Source organism: Sphaeramia orbicularis, chromosome 9 (genome assembly GCF_902148855.1).
Source record: "Sphaeramia orbicularis chromosome 9, fSphaOr1.1, whole genome shotgun sequence".
Taxonomy (NCBI): domain Eukaryota; kingdom Metazoa; phylum Chordata; class Actinopteri; order Kurtiformes; family Apogonidae; genus Sphaeramia; species Sphaeramia orbicularis.
This window is the reverse complement of record NC_043965.1, coordinates 23,783,453-23,794,423: the sequence shown is the minus strand read 5'-3', so window position 1 is coordinate 23,794,423 and position 10,971 is coordinate 23,783,453. Positions and strand designations below refer to the sequence as shown.

At 35.8% G+C, this 10,971-nt stretch overlaps 1 protein-coding gene across 1 annotated transcript; it reads right to left on the bottom strand.

Moving 5' to 3' along the window:
* Window positions 1–365: 365 nt before the first annotated feature.
* Window positions 366–10,511, bottom strand: ndc80 (NDC80 kinetochore complex component). The gene is made up of 17 exons (XM_030142690.1): window positions 10,380–10,511; window positions 9,825–9,923; window positions 9,347–9,430; window positions 9,046–9,172; window positions 8,177–8,349; window positions 7,891–7,993; window positions 6,354–6,443; window positions 6,078–6,171; window positions 5,766–5,866; window positions 5,488–5,632; window positions 4,074–4,279; window positions 3,766–3,915; window positions 3,542–3,631; window positions 3,090–3,182; window positions 2,883–3,013; window positions 2,209–2,311; window positions 366–870 (listed from the first exon to the last, which is right to left on the bottom strand). The coding sequence occupies exons 1-17, from the start codon at window positions 10,385–10,387 to the stop codon at window positions 742–744; spliced, it is 1,926 nt and encodes a 641-aa protein (XP_029998550.1). The 5' UTR covers window positions 10,388–10,511; the 3' UTR covers window positions 366–741.
* Between the last annotated feature and the right edge of the window lie 460 nt (window positions 10,512–10,971).

Below are 10,971 nucleotides of genomic sequence, written 5' to 3'. Positions count from 1 at the left end.
TATTGTTAAAATTGCACTTATTTTTCTTAAATTCTAGGTTGTTCATAGTTGTTCAGGTTACTCACAATTTTTGTGAAAGGATTTTTGTAGATTTTATTTCTTTACTAAAAGAAAAATTTGGAGTTGTCATTATTTATGATTTATTGTTACTGAGGTCAAATTGGGCTGCATATGGCCCCTGAACTACAATGAGTTTGGCCCACCTGGTCTACACAGCTTTATGCAACAAATACATACACAACACTGAAGTTAAATGGATGTACTGTATGTGTTGTAACAGCAGACACTGCAAACTGTGAAGCATGATGCCTTTTTCCTTGACATCTGGTTGACATAAAGTATAACACATTAAATTGTGATTTTAACATGCATATGAATGTTTATTAGTAAAACCAGAGAAATGTTGACATAAAATAGAAAGCACAAGAATAAGGAAATATGAACACAGCAAGAGGTTTTTGTCAGATATTAAGACTGTGTACATTAACAGAACAGAACTCGAACAGAAAAACACTCCTACTACGGCAGTAATTACAAACACAATAACTTATATACAGAAAACAGGCAGTGGCCAAAAATGCTTTTTTCATTTGTTATTGATATACTGTAAAGCTGTAAATTATGTGACACATTTCTAAGACTTAAGATGAAAAACATCAAAATCTAATTCTGATAGTAATTAGTTACATTTTTTAAAAAACTGAACATGGGCGTTGAAGGCCTCCACGCTGCTGCTACTTCTTATAGCCTATTGGCCTTGGAGGTGAAGCTCCTCAACATGTCCCTCAGCTGCTGAAGGGCAGCGTCGTCCTCCTCGACAGCCTTAGAGCAGGCGCGCTCCACTCTGCTGTGAAGATCTTCCATGCACTTCTGTTGTACAAAAACAACAGCAAATGGTGAGTGAACTCACCATGTCACATTTGTCTATTTGGTCAGGTATGCTTAACCCTCCGGTATCCGGGTACACTTTTAAGGCACACTTTGCACTTTGTGTTAATAAACTTCATATTATGTTTCACAATTTAAATAAGGTTAGAATTCAAAAGTTGTTCATTTTTGCATGATCTTTAAAATTCTGGCCACCAACTAAAATTTGCACATTGTAAAAGAAAGAAAATTACAAGACTAGCATCTGTCTCCCAAGTGTGCCTAAAACGTACCATTTCTTCCATTATTACCACTGTTTTTGATCCGTAAGCCAATAAGGCATAAATCATGCTTTTACTGATGTCTGGGCTTTGTTTGAGAGGTGAGGGTCTAAATTAATTTATTAAAGTTGTTAATGTTGCTGTTAATTATTGACATATGCCACGCTGCAAAAATCAAATATGTAATCCAATTTTTATGTAGTATTTTGAAAAAAATATATATATATATTTTGTGTTTTTTGCACCAAAAAATGTAGTGACATCTTGATCAAAAGAGAATGTAATGATGTAAAATGTAAAAATGTAAAATGAATTATTATTTGATATGTATGATTAGGGCTGACCTTGATTTACAAAAATAAAATCAAATTAGAGCAGAAAAATAAATCAATAAATAATAGTTAATAGTTTGATTTATAGGTTGTGCATTTTTCACAGACTTGGTGACAGATGCTAGTATTTTTGAACATTTGACCTAGCGGCAAAAATAATAATGCAAATTCACCGATGTTGCTGTTAATCATTGACATATGCCAGGCTGGAAAAATCAAATAATATGTAATTCACTTTTTTTGTAGAATATTGAAAAAAATACATTTTTTGTGTTTTTTACATCCACAAAAAAAAAAAAAAAAAAAAAAAAAAAACGCTTTGTTTACATTACAAACATGGCATTTAAAGGGTTAAAAAATGTGACAATTATTCAGTATTTGGTATTTTTATTTACGGCTCAAGTTGATGAAATAGAAAAAAGTGTAAAAGAACTAAAAACAAACTGTATGAAAAATGTTTTGACATTATTCCACAAGTGTGTGAAAATGGCACACTTGGTACTTAGTAAGGGCCTTGCTGGATGGGATATCGGAGGGTTAAGAGATCAAAAACCATGTGTGTGTCAGGATTTTCACACTGATATTTATTTTATTCCCCTCTCTGTGGCCAATAATGACAACACACCTCCTATTTTAACAGTTAACAATCAAAAATGTATTAGCTTTTAGAGTTAGATACTCCTTTTTTGTATGTAGGGCAGATACATAACTGTAAAAGTAGAACTTACCTCTGTAATTGTTAAGTGGTTAGCAGCTGTAGTAAACACTGAGGCAAGGTTGTTGAATACTGTTCGCCTTTCCTCACTGGTCTCTTGAAGCACTAGGTGGTACCTGAAGAAAAAAGGATAAGGAGTCTCTTATAATGGAACAAAATAATCCGCATTTAGACCAGGGGTGTCAAACTCATTTTAGTTGAGGGGCCACATACAGCCCAATTTGATCTCAAGCAGGCTAAACCAGTAAAGTAACACCATGAAGACTTATAAATGAGGACAACTCCTAATTTCTCTCATGTAAAATTACATTATGAAAATGTTTACATGTAAAAACACCAATGAACCTGAAATTTCTTGAGAAAATGTTTAATGTTATGCCTCAGTTTATCATTTACACATGTACATGACAACTTACAGATCACAGTGGATCTACAAAGACATAAAACGTTTAGTCAAAGCCATCTGGAACTGACAAATATATTATTTAATGTATTTTTTTCTGTGTCATTTTTGTACTCCAGGCCATATGTTTGACACCCTTCATTAAGACGGACAGAAATGAGCAGAGGCAACAAGTAGAAACACTACATTCAGGGACATTTGATGATACACTTAACTGCTCTGTTTGTAAAGGTCATAAAAAGCTCAATAAATGCACCAACATTACAAAAACAATATTCACTTACTGTTGTTGTGCTGCTTTCAGTTGTTGCATTGCATCATCATAACCATAATTAACCTTCTTCTCAAGAAGCTTACGGTGGTTCTCCATGGACTCTATCTCTTTTGCCCATTCCTGTTCTTCACGGGCCAGCTCCTACACAAAGGCAGATATTAGAACACAAAAAGGGAATTGTATTCTCATAAAGACGACTCATCTGCACAGACTGTACCTGCATGTGAGAATCCAGTTGCTCATCCAGCTTACGAATCTGCTCTCTGAGCTGCTTCAGGTCATTGGACTTGTCCAAGATATTTGAATTCACCTGGAGGAGATACACAAACACTGAAGTACAAACTGACTGGTATGTGGATGTTATCAGCATACTCCTGTATTTTTTCATAGATGGAATTTGATTTAGTGGCAAAGAGATAAAGATTATAAAGTAGAAACTGAATTTAATGCTCATATTATTGGTACATGGTATTTATGTTGTTAATAAAACCCCTAGGTTTCAAATATCATGATCTCATACTGTGCACAATTACAGTGAAGTTCACCATTACACCCTTTTAGAAAGGGAATTTATAAAATACCTGCCTCCATATGATACTCTGGTAATTATGTAACGTTAGTCAATGTGGGATAAAGTTACTGGAGCAAAACAATAAACACTCATGTTACCTGTTCACAGGACTCCTCCAGACTGAGTTTCATGTTGGTTAATCGACTGTTCTCCTCCTCCACATTACTGATCAACTTTCTAAGGAGCATCTACAAAACAGCAAAAATTATAAAATACTTCATATGCATTATACAGGACAAGGCAGAAGGTAATAGGATGAACTAATTAAGACCTTTACATTCACTACAGGATAATGAACCGTTTTCTGAACAGTATTCCATACCTGTATTTGTGTTTTATGCTGAACCATGCCGCCAGAGCCATATTCAAAAGGTCTGATTTCAAAATCATGACCGCAGGCGTTCTCCGCTGACAGCGGTATCAGCTTCAGTTTACGTGCCAACTTGTGGTACTCAGTGAGTTTCAATTCCACCTAGAATCGAAGGAAAAAACATGAGGGACAGTAAAATAAACACAATGGCTAAGGAAACATTGTGATTGTGCATCAATGGTGCCAAAAAATACTGGTCAACACCTACACATACATACATCATGGACATCAGTAGTAAATGGAATCATTACATACAGTACCTTTTCTTTCACTTTGGCCAGAGCGATCTCTTCATTCCACTTGTGCTGCTCAGCGTCCTCTAGAGACTTACTGAGGCTGGAGATAGTCTGTTGGAGTTCTCCTTTCTCTCTGTTGATCCTTTCAACATCGGCTGGAGTGAACTTCTGGTTCTGCAGGATGTGCTGCAGTTCATCCCGCTCATGTTTTAGAGTCTCCAGATGGCTGACTGCAAAAACATGGAGATGAGAAAAATGATATGGAGAAAAAAAAAAAGTCAAATCTATTCTGTTTAGAAGTAGAAGCTAAAAGATATATATATATATATATATATATATATATATATATATATACATATACACACACACACACACACACACATACATATATATATATATATATATATATATAAAGTCAAAATCATCGTTGATCATATAACAATACTGATAATTGAACCTGAAATATACAACTTCAGGGATGTGCAAAAACACTGTAACTGATTTTAGAACAGAATACCTTTACTGTCATTATGCACATCTATAACAAAATTAAAAGAGACAACTCTCTTGTGGTGTGTAGTGCAAAACAGTTTAAAAGAAATGTGTAAATCTTGAATTTCCCCCGGGGATCGATCAATCGATCTATCTATACAGAATAAAAAAAAAGCATGTCAACCAACCAAAAAACGGTAGAGATGAATATACTGCACTTTGAGCAGTCGTATAAGATTATTGGCAGTCACACTGAGCCACAGGGATGTAATACACTTAATTACACCACATATACAGACTGTTTGATGTTAAAAATCTAACTAATCTCAGACTACGATACAAGTAAAGGTACAAGACTTGAATGTAATCCGTGCACTTCCTCTCCCTGCAGCTCCACGCAGCTGCATTATGGCCGCAGCGGCAGCAAACACGGAAACGGCCTCTTGCTACTGCAGCTGCGTGGAGCTCCACTTCCCACAATGCACGTTGCGACAAATTTCTGAAAATGCCCGAGTGACCTCCTGGCTCTGTTTGTAAATAAATGGATTGTTTATGGTGGAGTATACTTTGAAATGGTTCACCGTGAGGGAAGAGATTCAGGTGCGTAATCATGGGAAGACTTACGGATTCGTGATACTTAGGCTATGACTCTGGTTTTACAGATTTGATGAAAAATTGGGGATGAAAGTCATACACAGCTTTAAGGAGATGTAGGTTGTATCAGCTTCACACCGTGAGATGACCCAATACAATTTCTAACAGTCAAAACTTTGTCCCAGAGTGTTTTTGGATGTCTGTGAACCTCTTTCTACTGTGCAACTGTTTTGTTTCCACATCTAAACAAAGTGCTAGGTTTTCTCATATTGTCTGACAACGCAAAGTCACAGTAAATAATGGATTTAATCCGTAGAACTGAGTGAAAGGTGCTTTTATTTCCTCTGATTACCAGTGTTCTCCAGGTCATCAGTCAGTTCTGAAGCTTTGCTCTCCAGGTTGGCTTTGAAGGAATCCAGGCTGCTACGATAACTCTGCAGTTTCTTGAGGTCTGACTGCAGCTTCACCTTTTCCATCCTCTTAGTCATTAGACGGTCCTGTTCAGAAAACAAGCACTTAGTTGCAGATGTTTACCCCTTTGCCTTTAAATGAATGAATAATCCACAACAAATATCACTGTGCACAGAGTTAAAGATGTTCAAGCATGATCTATTTGGTGTTTTTTCTCACCGTTTGGCTCTCCTTCTCCAGTCTTTCAACTTCACTGGTTAGTATTCGGTGCTTCTCCTCCATTGAAGCCAGCAGTGCTTCATCCACATTGTAAAGCTTCTCTGTAAACACACACACACACTCATCAACTAAACTCTCAAATATAGGATATGTATACTTTTCCTCTTGATGGAATTTTTTTTTATCCAATAGAGGAGCAGAAACAGTGAAAACATAATTTTTTTCTACAAGCAAACTTTGTGTTAAATTAAGAACGCCCAAAAGCACAATACTTTTTTATGTACTAATTTCAGAGAGATATGAAGTCCTTACTTAATTTAATGAGAAATGCCTCATCTTCATCTTCAAATGTATCATCACCCTGCATGAACTTGGAGTATGTTTCAACTGTGTAGTCATGGAAGAGCTGCCGGGGCAAAACAAAAGAAAAAAATCTTAAATGTACAGATTAAAACACAAAATAAGAACAGCGGTGTATGTTTACTACTAACGGCTACTGTAGGACCACGACAAGGATGACAACAACTTCACGGACACAGAAAAAAATGAACATTTGAGTCTCAGGGCAGTTGAAAACAAAAAACATACCTTGTTATATTCAGGTCCTTCCTCAATATTTTCACTGTCATCACAGAAGTCACTAAATAGCAGCTCCTGCCTACTCAGACTCCAGGTGATCTGAGCACAAACATACAATACATCAGCACAACACTGCTTTAAAGATGTCACTCAAAGCTAAATACATACACTGATGAACTACACTCAGCTAAAAATGTTTTGAGCTTTCAGTGTTCCTCAACATTTTCTACTTAAATTTACAAAGTGTTTCTAGATTAAAACTTCCAAACATCACAGCAGTCTTTTTTCTATATTTAACACAGACTAAAGGTAAAAGGGAGCGATGGCCCTGTAGCTCTCTGACATGTTCTATCAAGAATCAAGGACAACTTGAAGTTGAGAGGTTGTCAGGTTCTGCCGCTATGTTAGAGTCCTGTGATCAATCTCCCAATAGAAGTGGGTGGTACTTTCACTTGAGGATAACTCAGTCAATTAAATCAAAGTCCATACATGACTTCCTATCAGTGCTCAATAGTAACTATACTGATATCTCAAAGCATTTCAATTTTATAAGCCATTAAAATATGGCCCATTATAAGTAAAGGCAAATTTGTAATATTTCAAAAACTCGCCAAAAAAAAAAAAAAAACATTTTCAAAAATGTGAACATACTTTGTAGACATTGTCCCAAGAAAGCTACATAAACAATTTGACATTAATCTGACCAGTAGTTTCAGAGAAGAAGATTGTTGAAATGTACATCGGTGACCCTGAGTTTGACCCTTCACTCAAGGTCAAAGGTCATGGACCCAAATGAAAGTCCCTATAAGACTTACTATCAGTGCTCAATAGTAACTATACTGATATCTGTAACCATTTCCATGTTATAATCCATCAAAATTTAGCCCATTATAAGTAAAGGCAAATTTTAAATATTTCAAAAATTCAAAAATCAAAGTATCTCAAAACTGTGAACAAACTCTGTAGACATTGTCCCAAGGGAGCTACATATAAAACTTGAAAAAATTAATCTGACCAGTAGTTTAGTGTGAGAAGATGTTTGAAGAAATTGCTAACGATGAAGACGACCCTGAACTCAGTGCCTTCACAATAAATCATGGCCTCTTGGCCGGTGAGCTAAGAGATTTATGTTTTGTTTATGTCTGACATTTTTGCTTATGTGTATGTTCATTACACATGGGAATTTTCACAGTAAGTTTAAGATTCAACTTTTAACAATTCTCAATCACCTCAACTGAAATTACTATTGCACATGACTACTTTTTAATCAATTAATATAAGCAACTGTGCAAATCTGAGCTTTATTTAAAAAGTGGTCTCAGAAGATGACATGAGACTACAATTAGTTATAATACTGTCAATACTGGAAATAAAAAAAAAAAAAAAAAGTCCATACTTTGTCATGATGCATAGCAACCTTGTTTTTTCACCCTTTTTTGTTAAATTCTGTTTACTGTAAAAATTAACCTGCTGTTAGATCACAGTGTTTCGGGTCATTTCATTTAGATTAAGTAAAATGTACTGTAAAATGTCGTTTGTGGCTCACCTTTACATTATCAATGAGCCACATGAGGGCACCTAGTGCCTGAGGCCAGGTGTGAGGAGCTCCAACAGAGTACATCGAACACTTAGAGAGAACAAATGGATACCTTAAAAGTAGAAGGGAAAACAGACAGTAAAACAGTCAGCTGTGGTTCTTTTAATGAGGACCCATATCAAGAATTAAGGTTTGGTTACTCACTGAAGGGAGTGATGTGACAAATGCATAAACAGACAAACTGGAGCCTTTTTTTAAAAAACGCTATTATACAGAATAATCTTTTTTTTGTTACCTCAAAGCTTTTAGGATAGCTGGAACCTCTTCCTCTACTTTTTGGTTTGGCATCTCAAAGGTTGGATCTAGTTGGCGGTAGATGAACTCAAATATCTTCACAAATTCCTTGGTGGAAGGAGACTGGAGGGTCTTCGATGTCAAAGTGCCTGGGTATCCCTGCTCAGTCAAAAACTACACAAAAAAGATACAAACAAACCTGATATAGTTTTTTTAAGGCTGATTTTGATTTTTTTTTTTAAAAATTTAGTCAGCCAATGGCCAATATCTACAGTTGATTTTCGAGGCCAATATTTAAGGCCGATTTTTTTTTTTTAAAGCACATCGACCGTAAAATACAATTGAAACACTCAGATAATTAAGATTTTTATGCAGCAATATAAATGAAATTATTAATACACGTACACATAGTACTCTTAACATTTATGGAGCTTCAGTTGCTGCCAACACAGGTGCATGATCAAATATCTTAGAACATTTCTACTACTGATCAAATATCAGCTTTCGAAAAAAAATTAAGGCCAATATTGAAAAAAATCTATATATCAGCCGGCCAATATATCAGTCTACCTCTACAGAAGATGATGAAAAACTGTTTCATAATGACCAGGATTACACTCTGAAATGTCTTGTTTGGTCCACAACCCACAGATGTTCAGTTTAGCAACAGAGATAAGGAAAGAAAACAAAATATTCTCAGGACTTGCATTAAGGGAATTTGGGTTTAGTAATTGATTACTTAAATAATTTACAACTAATCAATTATTGCAGCTGGATTTAAATAAAAAAAAAGCAATAGTTATAGTAAAGTCAACAAAACTTTTTTGCATGATTATAGTTAATGTACAGTGACAGAGAAGGTGTTTATACCTCATGTAATTGTCTGATGCATTGTTGAACATAAGATTTATCATGGAGAGGCCTGGCATCTTTGATCTTCTCCGTTCCTCCAAACCCTGACATGGTGCTGTTACGATGCATGCTGGCTCCACTAGTCCTGCAGTTACAGTATTATTAAAAGACTGCCATTGTGTAATTCTTTAATCAAATACCAGTTTTGCTCAATAACATAAATACAGTATTTTATCAAAATGTAGTAGGAAATGAAAAAGAAAACACTATAATGTTAGTATTATGTAATGCCGCTTTAAAAGTCTGAAGATTTCCATACCTGGCACTAAAGAAGCTGGTCCGCCTCTCAGAAGTACCAGATTGTGGTTTGGGAATGTTGAGTTTCCCAAATGAAGGCTGTTTGCTGTAGAAACAATTGTTTACTTACCAATTCACATTTTAACAAGATGCCTTTTTCAACTTTTTCTTATTTCTTGTGCAAATGATTTGCCTAATAACTCATCCATGCCTACTTCATGCTCTTATGCTTATGTTGTGAACTTTCTTTACACAAGCTGAAAGTACCATGAATAGATCACGCTCTTCATTTCATATTCCTACATGAATAGACTAAAACACGACAAATAAATACATAGACCTTTGGATTACAATAACAGCATTGATATTGTGTTTCATTCACTCTGTACAAACTGCAAGTCAATGACATGGTATGAAATAGTGAATGAGAAAATATGAGGTCTACATTTTTTAACAAGGTCCTAAATCCATAATGATTTGAATGATGAATGTGCTTGAACCTCTGAGGTGTTGTGTAAACCATGCTCATCCTGTTGCTGTCTTGAACTCGCATCGGCAGCTCCGAGTGTCTGCTGCTGACTGCTCGACTCATCCTTCCACTGGACATAAAAACATTACATAAGAACAAACAAAGGTCATTTATCTGGCAGTTTTAAGTGCCGGGAGATCCCCGCGGTATCCACCGAAGTGCACATCGATGTATTTTGTTTCACATTTAGAGTTTACTAGTATAAAACGTCTTGGGAAGCTAGGTCCCACATACTCCCAGCAATATGGAGTTTGCGTTGAAGCAGCTTAGCTAGCTAACTAGCAACTACTATTCGTTCAGAAACCTAGCTACTTATTTCCCAACAAGGCGAATAAAGTTTCATTTGCTGAAATGTGACGCTAACTGCACAGTGGTTGCTGATGGTTAGCTATACGACTCAAGTTAACAATAGCTAACGTCAACGGTTATAAATGATATCAACAAAGGCGGGTCGCTGGCAGATTTTACTCGCTTAATATTTTGAGAAAAACATTTTGACTAGTGTAACAATGCAAAATAGACGTACCGCTCCATAGTTCGTATTCCTGAGGCTAATATTTACTAAAGTAATCGCTCATCCGAAACCGTCGAAGTTGCCGTCCCCGCCAAAACAATACAAATTACCGAAAGATGGTGACATCAGCGCGTGCAAAACTACGGCAAGCCGCCAAGTCCAAAAACCTCCGATTCGCCGGCGTTATGGAAAACAAAGTATGACGTGAAACCTATAGGTCAAAATAATAATATAAAGAAATTCAAATTACTGTAGCTCATAACGAAAACAATGAAAATTGTGGAAAATTATGTTCTGTCACAGCTGTGATAAAACCCCACAACAGTGATCGTTGTGGTTTAGGTGTTAGTGGTAATACTTAAGTGTTCCCTTATTATGAAAACATTAAAATACCTTGTTCACAGTCTGTCTATTTTACCAGCATGTTTTGTTCAAAAATGCAGGATTATGCTTATGTATGTGAAATCATAGAAACCATTAAAACACTACTGTTAAAATTATTTTGTTACATTAAATAAAGAACCCCAAATAAAAGTGTTGTTTGAAATGGTCCATGATCTCCTGTAGTGAAATAATCCTCTTAATCTTTTCAGGTCTTTGACAG

What these genes read in the sequence shown, in the direction of transcription:
- ndc80 (XM_030142690.1), bottom strand. An exon ending in TGGAGGAGTCCTGTGAACAG is followed by an intron (nt 3,183 to 3,541) that starts GTAACATGAGTG and finishes TATCTCCTCCAG; the next exon opens with GTGAATTCAAATATCTTGGA. An exon ending in ACCACTTAACAATTACAGAG is followed by an intron (nt 871 to 2,208) that starts GTAAGTTCTACT and finishes TTTGTACAACAG; the next exon opens with AAGTGCATGGAAGATCTTCA.